Source organism: Pleurodeles waltl, chromosome 4_1, assembly GCF_031143425.1.
Source record: "Pleurodeles waltl isolate 20211129_DDA chromosome 4_1, aPleWal1.hap1.20221129, whole genome shotgun sequence".
NCBI lineage: Eukaryota > Metazoa > Chordata > Amphibia > Caudata > Salamandridae > Pleurodeles > Pleurodeles waltl.
The window spans coordinates 153,902,719-153,918,972 of NC_090442.1; the positions used below are offsets into that span (position 1 = coordinate 153,902,719).

The 16,254-nt window shown below is 47.5% G+C and overlaps 1 protein-coding gene across 1 annotated transcript in view; it reads left to right on the forward strand.

Annotated features, from left to right (window-relative positions):
• Positions 1–16,254, forward strand: part of LOC138287494 (solute carrier family 23 member 1-like) — a 241,569-nt gene that overhangs the window by 62,729 nt on the left and 162,586 nt on the right. Inside the window, exon 2 of the mRNA XM_069227947.1 lies at positions 15,723–15,887. Within this exon, the coding sequence (XP_069084048.1) occupies positions 15,723–15,887 (165 nt within the window). The remainder of the gene's footprint in view (positions 1–15,722; positions 15,888–16,254) is intronic.

Here is a 16,254-nt window from a genome sequence, read left to right on the forward strand (position 1 = left end):
TAAGCACCCCTTGCTGCAAACTGAGACAACACTAACCCTTTCTTAACAGCTTTTTTGTTTTTTATATTATCAAATTTTAATGCATATATTATTCATGATGCTTTCTTGTAATGGTCTTAATTAACTGAACAATAAAATTGACATTGACAATGCCTTTACTAGAATTGAAGTTATCAGGTGGGTATGGAAAAAGAAAGACAGAGGGCCCAGGGGAGAAGAAATACGGACAAAATGGCAGGTGAGAGGGGGAAGAAGAAATAGGGACGGGAGGCCGGATGCTAGTGGGGAGCAGAAACCGGGAAAGGAAGGGGGGGGTTGGGGATAGGTGAAGAAACAGGATGAGGTGGGTGGGATGTAGAAGAAGGAAGATGGGGGCAAATGGGTAAAGATAAAAAAGAAAGTGCTAGGGCTCAGCCAGCATCATAGCATTTTATTAAAAAAAGAAAACTGAAAATGAATCCCAGTGCAAGCAACAGATGGCCAGCAGAGGGACACTAATTAAAGTTAATTATTCAGTGCTTTGTTCATGTGCCACTGAAAGGAAATGCAGGCAGCAAAGAAAAGTGTCAATGCTGTAAATGAATGGTAAGTAATGGGTGGGTTTCAAGGCCATTGTAGAAAGCAAGAAGGCATGTGCTAGTGCATGCTCATGCAGACAAGACCTAAAAATGTGTGTTTAATGGCATATCTCTTCAGGGATGGAATATATGTAGATGTGTCTTTGATCTTCAGCCTTGCTACTGTTAACTCATGGTCACCTCTGGAACTTTTCCCCAACCTACAAACTCACTGCTAAATCTTCCATCCCAAATCAATGTTAGGCCCTCTGCCTAGGAGCCCAGGACCAGTGCAAACATCTTGGTGATGTCAATAATCAAGTCCTTTTCTCTTTGGTCCCTTAATGTGAATGGGCTCACCAGTTTTGGTAATAGGAAAAAGTACTCCCCATCCTCAAATCTAAGAAACAAGACATAGCCCAAATCCAACAAACAAGTGTGTCATTTAGAAGAAGTGGATAATTTGTGTTGAGATTGGGCAGGCAAAGTAATTGAGGCATCTGACATTATCACCCTGAATACTTTAAAAGTATCAAAAACTTGCAGTTGCTGGAATAAATGAATTGCATTACTAGCAAGAATACTGTGAACCTCAGCAGATCCTGAGGGGTGCTATGTCTTTGTCAAAATTGCACTTCATAAACACATCCTGGGACTTGGCTACATCTACAGCCCCAATACCAAAACATCCTCCTTTTTCACTAGCTTGAATAGGGTCCTAACAGAAATGGGTTCTGGGGAAGCTGTGAATGAAGGCAACTAGAACTTAACAATAGATCCTATGCTAGATCAGTCTGTGCATCCAGACTTTCAAAACAATGCTGATAGAAAGCTATTCCAGGACTTAGGTGGTTATTACGAGTTTGGCGGTCCTAGGACCGCCACAGTGGTAATGGTGGTCACACCGCCGATGGCCCGGCGGAGAAGACTGCCATATTATGAGCATGGCGGTGTTCCCAACGGAACACAGCCAATGTACCGACAGTGCGGACAGACCGTCGCGGCTGGCATCTTCAGGCTGGCAGAGACCATGTTTCTGTGAACATATTACGAGGTTGCACACCGCTAGGATTTCGGGGCGGCCGCACTGCCATGAAAAGCCTGGCGGAAACAAACAACATAAAAGGAGACACTCATCTTTAGGAGCACAGACACATCCGCATTCGCCATGGAACCCGAACTTGAAGTCTTCCCTCTGCTCCTGCTGACCATACAACTCCATAACCAGTGACAGCGATGAAGACAACAACCGTAAGTACACCAACCTAGCACACACTGGAGGGAAAGCGATTAGTACACACCCACACACAACACACAACCCCGGCATGGCTAGCGATGGCCACACACACATGCAAACATACACACCTACCAACACACACAAACAACACACACCACGGCCAACATACACGTGCCATACACACGCCACACCGCCACTGTAAAATACATCCAAACACAACACCACCCAGTCACACAATGACAACACCATCGCAACCACACAAACGCATTGGCAGAGAGGCACACCGCACACCTCCACAGGACAACACATACTGACAGCAACGCGTAACAACAGCACACAACCAATCCAAACCAAAACACTGCCAAACAACGTGCCGGATCACATGCCACATCTGCCCAACATACAAAGCACATCACAGATGCATCACAACACACACAGAGGCACACACCACTACCACACAATGCCACACAACACCATCACAATATATCACAATAAGTTCATAGCACAACTCACCTACACAACTCATGCCGCTACACAAATACATCACATACACAGAACACACACCAGATCGCACATATACAACACATACTTGTGGAAGGAAAGCCAGGACAAGTTTGTCACCCTCGACACAAATGGTTCTCTGATGCAGATATATAAAATATAAAATGAAATGAATAAAAAATCTATATGCAACATAGGCCTACTTGCCAGTCCAATTGTTCATAGTGCCCCAGCCACACTGGGCAATGTCTCTGGGCCCAACGTGACTCCTGACTGCAAATTGGCTTCCACATGGCAGGGGCATCAAGCAGGCAGCAGGCAACTCAGGTGTGAGGGAGGGCGAAGTGGGGGCTTGGGTTTGAGAGGGGGGTCCTTTGGCTTGGGTTTGGGGGGTCCTTTGGCTTGGGTTTGGGGTGGATTGCCCTTAGTTTTGCCCTCTGGGGGATGGCCATTGGTTTTTGGTTACAAAGGGGTGACCTTGGGTTTGGCGGGGGCAGAAGACTTTGCTGGGGGAGGGCATGGGCTGTACCAGGGGTGCGATGCGAGGACTGGGAGGTGGAAGGACTGGGTATGGGGGACACAGGGACTGGGCCAGTGGAAGGGAACAGGGAAAACTCATATAGGAATCTTCTTTTAGGGACACCAGGGCAGTCATGGGAAAAACATTTGGGACTGGAGGGAGTGGAGTGGTTGAGAGGTGTGTATAGGTACGTGTAGGTGCCTTGGGTGCTGGTGCATGGGTGGATGCCATGTGTATGCTGGGTGTCTGTTGGGTGGGTGAGTGTGGGCATTTAGGTGTACGGGGAGGAGGGGTGAGGAGAGGCAGGCAGATGACAAGGTGGATGTGTGTCTGTTGGGGTGGTATCTGCAGGTAAGGTGGATGTGTTGCATGTGGGTGTGTAGGTAGTTGTGGTGAGTATGCATATGGTGTATGGGGTGGATGTATGGGGGTCTGCTATTGTTATGACGTTGGGCATGAGGGGACTTTTGGCTGGATCTGGGAGTGATGATGTGGTGATAGCAGGTTTGAGTGGTGTAGTCTCCGTGAGGGGGAGGTGGTGGGGGAGTCTGTGTAGGGAGTGGATGTTGGTGTGTCTGTATGTGTCTCTTGGCTGTGTGTATGGCAGTGGTGGGTCTTGTGGTGCCTGTGTTTGTCTTTGCGAACCGTGTCTGTTGAGGTGGATGAATGGTGGTCTGACTGTGTGCTCTGGATGGGTGTAGGGTGAGGGGTGTGGGATTGGGCACAGGTAGCTGGAGGGGGGATGTAAGACAAAGGGACACTGGCTGCCGTCAACGAGGAGGCCAGAGCCTGAAAGGATCTCTGCATGGCAGCCAGGGCACTGTGAATGCCTTTCATGCAGGCATTGGACTGCTGCATCTGTGATGCCAGTCCCTGTATGGCATTCACAGTGGTTGACTGTCCCGGAGAGATGGACCTCAGGAGGTCAATAGTCTCCTTATTGAGGGCAGCAGGGATGGCTGGGGGTGGGGCAGAGGTGCCTGCGGCAAAGGAGACGTCCACCCTCATGGGTGAGCAGGCACAGGCAACTGGGTGGGGAGCTACAGGGAGGGTGGTGCTGGTAAGGGGGGGTGGTGGACAAGGATGGTGCTGGGCTGGTCCAGGAATGGGTCCACCACCACCAGGGAGCATCCATCGAAGGAGGAATCCGAAGAGGATGTTGTAGATCCGGTCTCTCCCATGGCACTCCCCTCACCCTCCGTCCCACTGGTCCCCTCTGCTCCGCTGGTGTCAGCCACCTGGTTCCCATGGACTGCAGCTTCCCCACTCGCCGGTGCCCCTTCTCCTTCACCTGGTGATGCTAATGCACACAAAGACAGACGAGGGGAGGGAGGGAGGGTGGAGAAAGAAAGGGGTGCAATTGGTCAATACCTAGCCTCCATTCGCACAGAGTAACAACCTCAGATTCTTCTGGTATGCCATGGCAGAGAGTGCCTTTACATTGACATGCACAACTGTGGGAAATCATAGGGAAAACAAAAGCTATGCAGAAAAAAACTACTAATGTGGGAACATTGGCACTCATTGACTTGATGAAGGCCCAAACAATTCACAGTAGCACAGTACTTGGCACAATCCCATGGTCGTTTACATAGTCATACCCTGTACTCCTTACACAACCGATTCCTGCATGGCAAGGTAGCATGTCAACAAATCCATAAACAATGTGGCCAGTAATATCTTGGTCCCCTGCAGCCATCTACACATATAGTATAAGGCTGCTGATTGAGAACTCACAAATTACCTCTGTAATTGTGGCAGACTATTACTGATGGCAATGCACTGACACCTCAGGTATACTGATACTGATGGAAGGAGCTGGTCACTCAAAAGATGTGAAGGTTGTCCAGACAAACCCAAACATGGGAAGTACGTCCCCTCATAAGTCACTGTGTGCATGGGATTGGCACACCTAATCGATACAAATCCTACCAGGGTGGCTCATACCCATAGTCAATGTGCATCTAACAATGATCCACACTACATCTTCCCACTAGTAGGTTACCCAAAGCCACACAAGCCTTACAATAGTGAGGTGTGTGTATACTCAGGGGAGGCTCCTCCCTAAAGGTTGGAGGAGCGTTGTCACCCCCGCCAGCTGCGCCAGCTGCAAACCTTTTCCACAAAAAACGATAATAAACCTTGTTTATTGTTGTTTTTGAGGAAAAGGGGCGTGGCCACGTGGGTGATGAGCAATTAGGGGGAGTGGTCAGCACTCCCCCTCACTGTGCATGTATGTTTGGCCGGCTGTCTCGAGCCAGCCAAACATACCTGCACAGTAGGCTCTCTCAAGCTCGGTAACACAGTTGCCGGGTTTGAGAGAGCCTGCACAGGCTCCCAGTCTGAGTGCTCCCAGCCAATCCTGACTCTGCTCTGAGCAGCGTCAGGATTGGCGCAGGGCAGGCTGGGAGCCTGTGCATGCAGGCAGAGGAGCAGCGCGGTTCAGAAGGCGGTGGCGGTCCAGGCAAGTTTTTACATATTTTTTTTACATAATTCCCCCTCCTCTCTCCCTCCCCCCATTAATCCCTCTCCCTCACCCCACGTGCCGCCCCTTCACCGTCACGCAAGCCGCGACTGTGTATACTTAGCCCCTTGTGGCTGCTGTGCTGCCCTCAAGCGCCCATCCAGCTCAGGGTAGGCCACCGTCAAGATGCGGGACGTTAAGGGGGTCAGGGTCCGACGGGCACCCTCCATCGTTGGGAGGACACCCCCAGCTGGGCCTCAGCGGTCTTACGGGCCTAGCGTCTTAGGTCCTCCCACCACTTTCTGCAGTGGGTGCTCCTCTGGGAATGGTCCCCCAGGGTCCGCACTTGCTTGGCGATGGCACGCCAAATCCCCTTCTTCTGATGGGCGCTGACCTGCATGGGTGACACAGACAGAAGGAGAAAGTCATGGAGTGGCTTCACAGCAACAGCAGTGGCCTTCATACATCAGACACATCTCATGACCGCACTAAAGTGTCTTTACGACACAAATGCACCAACTCCATTGCCATCTGCATGCATCCACTCCATGTGCATCGTCCCAACACCTTTCAACCTCATACACATCATTATCAGACAGGACAGGAACATTTGACTCAGCTGCTGCTCTGGTGCCCCATACAACTGTTCATAGAGGGGTAGGACCTCATCAATAGCATCTCCAGCTCCTCCTGGGTGAAGGCAGGGGCCCTATCTCCTGCAGGACGTGGCATTATGTCTCCCAGAGACAGTACACAGCAGCTCACGCAGTGGAGGTCTTGCTTGCACGAGTGTCAGGAGTCAAGCGAGCTATGCAACAGAAAATGGCAGTCACAACCACTGCGTACATGACCGTCACCACCGGCAGTGATCATCATTGGCCTGAGTCTCCCATAGGCAACAATGTTATCCAATGAGGAGTTGCACGGCGGTGGAGCCTGCCTACCGACATGACGACTAACGCCGGAGGAATTAGGTCACTTCCATCTGTCCTGTGCATGCAGGACAGGCAGCTGCCATTTTACATGTAGTTGATGTAATGTAGGTGAAAGATGAGTGCGTCATGGATGATTTTTAGTGACGCTACATCAAAGCAGAGTTCACACCTGTGACATTCATGGATAGTGTAGTTAGAAGTACTGGTTACTATGATACGACATGTGCAGTCACTTGCTGCCTCATAAAAGGGGTAACCATGTCTACATGTTCAAATGTTACATACACCTTATTACCTGTGGAAATAGGGTGTTGTTACATGGACATGTCAAATGTTTTGTGTGTGGCAATGGCAAGCTGTCTGTCTGGGGCTGCAACTGTCATCTAGTATGGCATACACGGTCAGTCTACATGCCCAAATGGATTATATGTACTTCAGTGTTATGTCCACAGTACTCTTGTGTGCTACAAGTATAGTGTTCTGTGAACTGTCAACATCAACTTGTGGCTTTTCCTCTCTCCTATTCCTATATAGGGGCAATGGTGAGAATGACACATGCACCTGTGTACCGGCCCCTAGTCGACCTTGCTACCCTGGAAAAGAGACACATCATCCAGACCTATGTCTGAGCCATCATACATCTTGGAACTGTGTACCCAGTTGGAGCCGGATCTCTTGGCTGCCAAACGTAATCCCTATGCCTCCCACAGTACAGGTGTTGTCTGTGCTACACTTCCCTGCCCCAGACTCGTTCCAAATTACAGTGAGCTTGGCAACAGGGATGTCACAGCCGATGTTCAGTCTTGTGTTGAAGGAGGTACTGTGTGCTTTACTCAGACATCTGGACAGCTACATCAGGTTTCCCCAAAGTGTGGATTGGGCCATAGTAAAAGCTTAATTCTATGATATGGCGCATATCCCTCATGTGAAGGGACCATAGATAGCACTCACATTGCTTTGGTTCCTCCCAGGACCAATGAACAAGTGTACAGGAACCGGAAAAACGTTTACTCCATCAATGTCCAGGTGGTGTGTCTCCCTGACCAGTACATGTCCCAGGTGATGGCGAAGTTTCCTGGTTCTGTGCATGACTCCTACATTCTGAGGAACAGCAATGTCCCACACATGATGGCATAACTACAGAGAGAGAGAGCCTGGTTCATTGGTATGTATCCAATAGTATGTGTGTGCCTGTGATCTAACCTCTCTTCACATTCTGCCAAGGGTCTCAACCGGTACTGTGATGGGTCCAACCTTTGTGCACACAGGTGACTCTGGCTATCATAACCTTCCCTGGCTGCTGACACCAGTGAGATACCCGACCACAGACGGGGAAAACAGTTTCAATGAGGCCCACAGCAGGACAAGGCTAGTCATCAAAACCACCTTTGGGGTACTGAAGGCCAGATTCCGGTGTCTACACGTCTCAGGAGGTGCCCTGCACTACAGTCCACAAAACCTCTGCCAGATCGTTGTTACCTGCTGCATGCTACACAATCTGGCCATAAGCCATCTAATCCCATTACTGGATGTTGAGGAGGTGGCAGTTGGACCAGTGGCTGATGATAGTGACATGGAAAATGATGAGGAGGCAGATGATGAGGATGCAGCTGACTCTAGAACAGAGTTGATCCACCAATACTTCCATTGAAATACAGGTATGTGTTAACTGTTTTGCATGTGAACTGTACTCCTGTCTGCCTTGTGACATAGCTCCTCCTGGTGTGTGCCATCAGTGGAGGTGTTAAGTGTAGCTATCCCTCTGTGTGGGTTTTGAGGGTAAACATATTGGCCATCAGGGGAGGTGTTACTCTTCTTATGTCAGAGCAATTTTTACTATGCTGTTGTCTTGCATCACATCTGCAAAGGATTGCCCATGTTGTATGTCAACTGCAACAGGACTGCCAAACATAGTGTTATCAGTTTTGCTACTTTTCCTCACTGTACACAATGGACAAATATGGTATGTGACTTTTACTGACAGTAGAACTTGCCTTTAGTAGGCTAATGTCAGCTGTGAGGGATGGAACATTGGGAATGCATGTATGGTAAATGTGGATCTGCCATGGTAATATATGTTGACATTCCACTTGCCACTCCACATGAGGGAGGTCCACAATGTACTGCATGTGTGTTGAGTGGCCACCATTGACTCCTATTGTGATGATTGTCCCTGTCTTGGTCTATTTGCAGGTCTGTTGGGTGGTGCAACTCTGGTTCCTGGCGTGACTGGTGGCGCCCTTGAAATATGATTTCAGAATATGTATGTACTACTTTCAAACTTGCTGCAAATTGCTCCCCCTTCTGTCCATCTTCCAGACTTTTAATGGTCAATGGGTTAACTGTACTTACATACTGTAATACTGAAAATTGTACTAGTTACAATAAAGACAAGTAAGCAGTAGTTGTGCTCAAAGGTATTTAATCTCATACACAAGTGCAGTGGGTGATGAATGGGGTTGTGGTGGATGTAAACATCAGAGTAGTTGGCCCAGCTTTTGGTAGTCCAGGTGCATTATCCAAGGGGCCATGGGAAAATGGAAACATGACAGTGGACAGTCAACTGGGTATCTCAGTGGCACACAAGGGGGAATGTTCAGGAGAGGGTCACTTTCTGGCAGTGTTTTTGGTCTTGGCATCAGGTCCTGCAGGATGTCTGGATGGACGACCTTGTTTGCATGGGGGTTCCTCAGCTACAGAGGGAGGGGTGATGGTGGTCTGTGGGTCCTCTGACAGGGCCTCCATTCCACTAGCTGCGGCAGAAGTGGATGGCTCAGTTGGTATGGAGTTAGTGGAAGGGGCCTGCTGGTGGGTGGAGGATGCACGCAGGATGGTAGTTAGTCCCTTGAGCAGCCCTGCAATGGAGGCCATGGTGGCATTGTGAGCCTGCCACTGCTGCATGGCCTCCTAATGGTATTCCCTCTGCAGCCTCTGGTTCTCCTGCAAGGGTGAGAGTGTCAGAGTCACCAGATCCTCGGGGTCTGTGCACGTTCCCAACACTTCCACCACAAGACAGCTCCAATACTCTGATTAGATTTGTCACAGAGTCTAAGAGAGTCCAAGTAGGGGAAAGGGGATTAGGAAGGGAACAGCTGGGAAGGAGACCTTTAGGAAGCAAAAGGTTAAAACACACAACATCAAAATTACATCTCATGAAATCAGTACTAGGCTATGACTCTAAGCATTGTTATTCTGAAAACATGACCAACCTAAGAATAAACTTAAAATGACTAGGCCTCAAGATGACTGAATACCTGTGAGGGAATCAAGAGAGGTTAAATGAACTTTCAAATTCAAGTACTTTTCTTTTGCATGAAAATCAGGAAAATAATCTGAATAAGTTCTGAATCATCATATGAATCTCTTTTAAGAAAACATATCAGGAACACACAACATTCCATCTAGAACTCTGACCTTTGTGTTATCTCAAAATGCTGAAGCATGAATTGCGCACATTGCAGATTCTTACATAGGTAATAAACACCATAGAAGGATAGTGCACCATGAATAGTACAACATAGATTCAGAAATGAATCACACGACTTGTCAACTCGAGTACTACCAAGTAAATGCCTTAGAATGGTAGCGCACAATGAACAACATGAATTAAACACGAGGAAAGAATCGCGCGTCTTGCCGATTCGAATGCCACCATGTAACTGCCAAGGAATGGTAGCGCACAATGAATAACATGAATTAAGCACGAGGAAAGAATCGCGCATCTTGCCGATTCAAATGCCACCATGTAAATGCCAAGAAATGGTAGCACACAATGAATGTCATGAATTAAACACGAGGAAAGAATCCCGCGTCTTGCCGATTCGAATGCCACCATGTAAATGCCAAGAAATGGTAGCGCACAACGAATATCATGAATTAAACACGAGGAAAGAATTGCGCGTCTTGCCGATTCGAATGCCACCATATAAATGCCAAGAAATGGTAGCGCACAATGAATATCATGAATTAAACATGAGGAAAGAATCGAGCATCTTGCCGATTTGGATGCCACCATGAAAATGCCAAGAAATAGTAGCGCACAATGATTATCAAGGGTTAAGCACAAGCAAACGAATCACGCGTCTTGCTGATTCGAAGGCCACCATGTAATTGTCAAGAAATGGTAGCGCACAATGATTAACATGAAATAAACACGGAGAAAGAACTGCGCGTCTTGCCGATTCGAGTAACAGCATGCAAATGCCACAAAACGCTCAAGCGCACATTTACACGCACCAGAGTAATTTGTTAATCATTCAAGAATAGGCCCAAGAATTCGAGCGCACTCGATAACGGGGGTTGGGTGCCCAGCCCAACCTCCATCTTACCGCCCTGCTTAAGGATCACCAATATAGTATGAAAAGCAGAGGCCTGGAAGATCAAAGTAGGCCACGGGAACAGGAGCTCAGGAAGTTGCTTCTGCTCTGCACCGGGACCTCTGAATAGTGAGCACGTGGAGCTGGGCTGGCTCCCTTTTATAGGGTTTTGGCCCAGCCCACAACCACACCCAGGCATGCTGCAGGGAAAGCTTCTAGAAGGCCCTGGAAAGGGACCACACCCTGACACACTCTGAAAGCCTGCAGCAATACATTGCAAATGAACAGTATTTATAAGCACCTTAAAAATAAGTCTTCAGGATTGAACTCTGCAATGCAAAAGGTTAAACAACAACATATCAGCACAATGCATAAATTACAATGTCTTGAGAGTGCTGGGTTTTTGCATTCTAGTCGACCGTAGAGCGCGCACTGCTCTGGTGTTGACAGAGAGGATCTGGCCCATCTTGCCCTGGGGTTGCTGGTATGCTCCCAGGACTTGGAAGCTGGCTTCCTGGCAAGTCGTTTCTCTAGGGGGCCCCATCCTTTGTCCCGCAGGTGCCCTCCCACTGCCCCTGGCCGTCTGTGCCTATGCCCCTGGCACAGTGTGCCCACTCCCAGTTACACCAGGACCTTCATCGTCTTGGGTGTGAGGGGTTGACTCTGGTCCCTGTACTGTGGGGCACACTGCTGATTGAACAGTCCTTGGAACACAGGTTTGGGGTCGAGGGGTTGCCACTGAGGTGGGGGAATCAGATGTGGGCAGGGTGGGTCTAGTGGTGGTGGACTGACCAGTTGTCTCAGATGGGCCACGTAAGTCGTCAATGTCCAGACATCCACTGGGGCCTTCATGCTGGGGAGAGCTGGCTGTCTCCGGCATCATCTGCAGGGTGGCAGTAACTGGGGTACCTGTGGATGGAGAGGGAGAGAGTTACATTGTGGAGGCGTACTTATTTGTATCATAGTGTGATGCATTCAGTGGCTTGACTTGCTTCCCAGTGATGGCAATGACAGATACTGCACTGCAGACATTGTTTGTGAGTGATGGATTGTGACATTGTTTCCATGTTCCATTGAGGGCTGTGGATAGTGGATAGCATTGCTGTCATTGCCATGTGGTAGTACACAGTCAAAGCATCCAGTATGTGTTGCATGTGCCATGGTTTTACATGCAGGTGTTCCACTGTGAGGTGGGAATGGCATCTTTTCATGTGTCAGGAGTGATGCATTGTGGGAGTTGTGGTGCTTGCCATTGTGAGTGCTATCCGTGCACTAGGGAGGGACTGTGTGGGGATAGTGGGAGTCAGGTGATGTGGCATGCAGGGGAGGGGCATCAGGTGATTGGGGGGCAGACGTGTGAGATGGGGTGACTTGGGGTGTGATAGGGTGATGGGGACGCATGCTGAACTGAACTCGCTGGTGCCAGGGGAGTGTTGGTGATTACCAGAGTCCAGTCCTCCGGGTATCCCAGTCAGGCCCTCTAGATGCATGATGTCCAAGACCTACTCCTCCCACGATGTGAACTCTGGGGGAGGAGGTGGGGTCTCACTGCCAGTCTTGGTGATGGCAATCTGGTGTTGTGATGCCATGGAATTCACCTTCCCCCTGAGGTCATTCCACCTCTCCCCGATGTCCTCCCTTGTGCGTGGATGGGTGCCCACTGAATTGACCCTGTCAACGATCCTCCACCATAACTCCATTTTCTTGGCTTTGGATGTTTGCTTGAGCTGTGCTTCCAACAGTTGTGGCTCTACCCTGACAATTTCATTGACCATGACCCTCAACTCTTCGTCTGAGAATCATGGGTGCTTTTGGGGGGACATGGTAGTAGTGAAGTGGTTTGGAGGGGGGTGTTGTGCAAAAGGGTGGGGTGTTTGGGACTTGATGGGGTGTGTGGGGGTGCTTGGTTTTGTGTGCTGGTGTGTTGTGGTGCTTGTGTGCATTTTGTGATGTGTATGGTGTTGATGGTGCAGGTGTGTGGTGTGTGCTGAGTGTGAAGTGTATATGTGCCTGTGGTGTATCAGTGGTTAATAATGGGTTTGTGGGTCCTCGCTGTCTGTCTGTAGTTGTATTTGCAAAGGATTGTGGGTTGTGTGGGGGTGTGTTTTATAGCGGTGTGTGTGGGTGTGTGTAGTGTGGGTATGTGTGTCAGGTATGAGGTATTCATACTGTCCTATGTGGTGTTGGGTTCTGGTGGAGGTGATATTTTGACCGCAGTGTTTCATACCACCAATGGTTTTCCACATACAATGATCGCTGTGCTGATTTGTGGGTCGTAATACGGAGGGTGGGATGTTGTCAGCGTGGCAGGGCTGGTGGTGGGACCGCCTCTCTCCTGCCCTCGATCGGCCTGGCGGTGTCGGATTAGTGACTGTTTTTGGGAGTCCTTCACTATGTGACTCTTAATACGGCGATCAGGATACCGCCATCACTGGCGGTCTTTTGGTAGCCGCCTAACCACAGCGGATTTCGGTACAGACCACCAAACTCGTAATGAGGGCCTTAATGTCATATACCTCTATCTTTGAAAGACGAAGGCATCTTCAAACTACAGATGAAAATTGGACTCTCTTGCCTTGCATGTGTGGCACAGAATAGACTATTTCCTGAGACAAACTGGCATTCTCCCTAAAGTTTTGAACTTTTGTTGGATTTAGCTGTATATTGGATCACACACTGATCAACCTTCAAATTGACTTAGGCTTTTCAATACCTATAGACATGACTTGAAGGATGGACACCCTCGTGTATAAACAGCCAGAAGAAAAGAAGACTCCTATGATTTATGGATTTTCTAGATCTTAATACGGAATCAGTAGCCTCTCTGCAAACTCTCTGGGCAGCAGGAAGATCATATAGGTGAGGCCTATCGATGTGCGATGCCACTATGATGCTTAAAAAACAGTCACATAAGAAAGCGTCATTGGAGCTAGAAATTACCCAACATCATAGGCTGTAGCATTCTGGCACTATGGTTGAGAATTTGCAAATGCTGACAAGAAAAGTATATGAGTTAAACATTCTACACATGCAACAGGCTGAGGAAACCCACCACTGGCATAAAGAGCAAGATTAAAAATTGGCTGCTCCTCACACTGCAGCTTAAACAAAGAGATGGTACATCAGCAATCCCAGCAATCTATGATAAGCATGCTACTTTGCATACCTATGCCCAAGATATTACCAAAGCATTCACTATCTTCTACACTTCCTTATGCACAATGGAAGCCCTGGCGTAGGATGCCACTAAAGTGTCCCAATCCAGAAAACACCACCAGATGTACAGGCAGAATTGGATGCTGACATTTCAGATGAGGAAATCACATAAGCGACAAGGTTGATGCCCACCAGAAAGGGCCCGGGTTAAGATGGCTTCCTATTGGAATACTATAAGATAACAGCCAAATACTCAATGCCTTTTCTTAAGAAAGTGCACTTGGAAGGTCTCCGTTCATAATTTAATAAGGCCTATATCTCCTTGATTCCCAAAATGGGAAAGACACGTTTTATGGTGGCAATAACCAACCAATCTCCTTAATAAATTGTGCTGTCAAAATACTAGTCTGGTTCAAAGACTGAAAAAAGTTATACACTTACTAGTTCACATAACAATTGTGGGGTTTGTCCTTGCCCATTCGTCTCACAACCCTATGCTGACCATACCTCATTTAGTATGGACTGCCCTCAAAATGGATGATGAAAGAGTGGCCCTCTCCCTTGACACCGAAAAAAGCTTTTCAGCAGGTGCAGTGTGGTTATCTTTTCCTCACGATGACTAGAATGGGCATCGGTGAAAACTTTAAAATCATGACTAAATGGTTATATGACCTGCCTACAGCTGTGGTCAACCGTAATGGCTTCCTTTCAGACACCATTGCCTTTGGACAAGACATCAGACTGGGGTGCCACCTACTGCCTGTATTTTTCTTAATACTGTTGGAACCACTTGAGGTTGCCATACACCACTCTGGTGACATTTTTAACATTGACACCCCTACCGAACATTTTTAAATCATGCTATATGCTGATGACATCCTCCTCACAATGGCTTTTCCAGAATATTCAGTATCAACTCTACTGTCTCTCATATTGACCATTTAACAATTTTTTTATCACAAAGTAAACTGGATGAAGCGTGAACCTGTACCCATGGCACCTCATACAATGGTTCACTAAATCAGTCCCCACCCATTAGATGAATGCCTAACATCATGAACTATTTGGGGATATTGATTAGCAACAATTTCCATGATTGCAGGCAATTTGGCAGTACTCATTTAACAAACATGCAGAGATTTTGGTAATAGCTACATACCTTCGAGGTAAATGGCAGCCCTGCATTAAAAAATGCATACTTACAAGGAATGTTTTGTCTTGTCATCTACCCATGATAATTTCCATCTTTACACTGGATAAAAAATCAGTTTTCTAAAAATTCTTCATGATTGGCATTGGTTGAGATACAGATCGGGTAAGTTGATTTAATAACAACACCAAAGTATTCGAACTAGGAGAGACATAGCACATATCTTCTGAACATGCCCAGGGATACAGGCCTATTAGAATGTAATCTGGGGCCATCCATCAGCTGCAAGTGCCTTGGCAGTGGTCCCCTCATTGGAACTTGCATTGTTTCATCGCATACAAGAACCAATGGTGCTGAATCAACACAAAAAAGTGGCTTGAATCTGCTCTCCTTGTGGCTTCACTGTCTGCCCTGACGCATTGGACGTCGATAGAGCCACTGCTGTTATCAGAGGGAACAGAAAACATGCAAATAATGCTCTCATAAGAGTGTACAATCTAAAAACTATTTGATAAACTACACATTTTTGATGAAGTACGACGACTGTACATTAGAAGGATGTGAACCCAATGAAAAGATACTTAGCATAGTGTGTATTATGTTAAAAATTTACCAGAATGACTTCTAGTGTGTTTTGTATGGTCTAAGCAGATAGCCCATGGATGATCCGGAATATTGTTTTCCCCTCTGGTAGAGAATATTAAATGCTATGGACCTATTAAGCACCATTTGGTGCACTGTATGCATGTGCCCTTTATTCTCAGTTTTCTTTGAGATTGAATGTTCCGAGTCTAAGGAGCCAGTTGCTGGAGTTGAGGTTCATCTGTTGCCACACATATCTGTTCATTTCTCAAATGCCTGACAGGTCTTTTCTTCTTCCTAACAGACTGAAGATGGAAACCTTTACTGTGTGGTCACAGACAGCAAGGCAAAGAATAAGACAATCAAAAATGGCATCATATCCTCTCACAAAAACCATGATTCAAACAAACTTGCCTACTGTGTCACTGATGTACCACCGTGGTACTTGTGCATCCTTCTGGGTATTCAGGTGAGATGGGGTAGGAGGCGGGTCGTGTGGACTGACAATCACCAGGACAGACATATCATTTGGATTATTTGTCTGGGGCATGGGTCAAAACCAGATGTGAACACGCTATTCCTATTTTACCAAAAGCCATAGGCACCTGCTACTAAGTAGAACTATAGAAAAAAGTCCTCCATGTCAAGAGAACATTGACAGGTGTTGTGTCTGGCACCATTTAGAAGAATGGGCATGTAAGCTACCTTATTTTTAATAACAGCGGCAGGCTTGCTTCATATTAAAAAATCCTACATTAATATTGCTGTAGGAGTGAAGGAACCCTGAAAAATATGGGTCCTGGTTTATATTCTCTCTCTGCTCTCGCTCCTTTGTA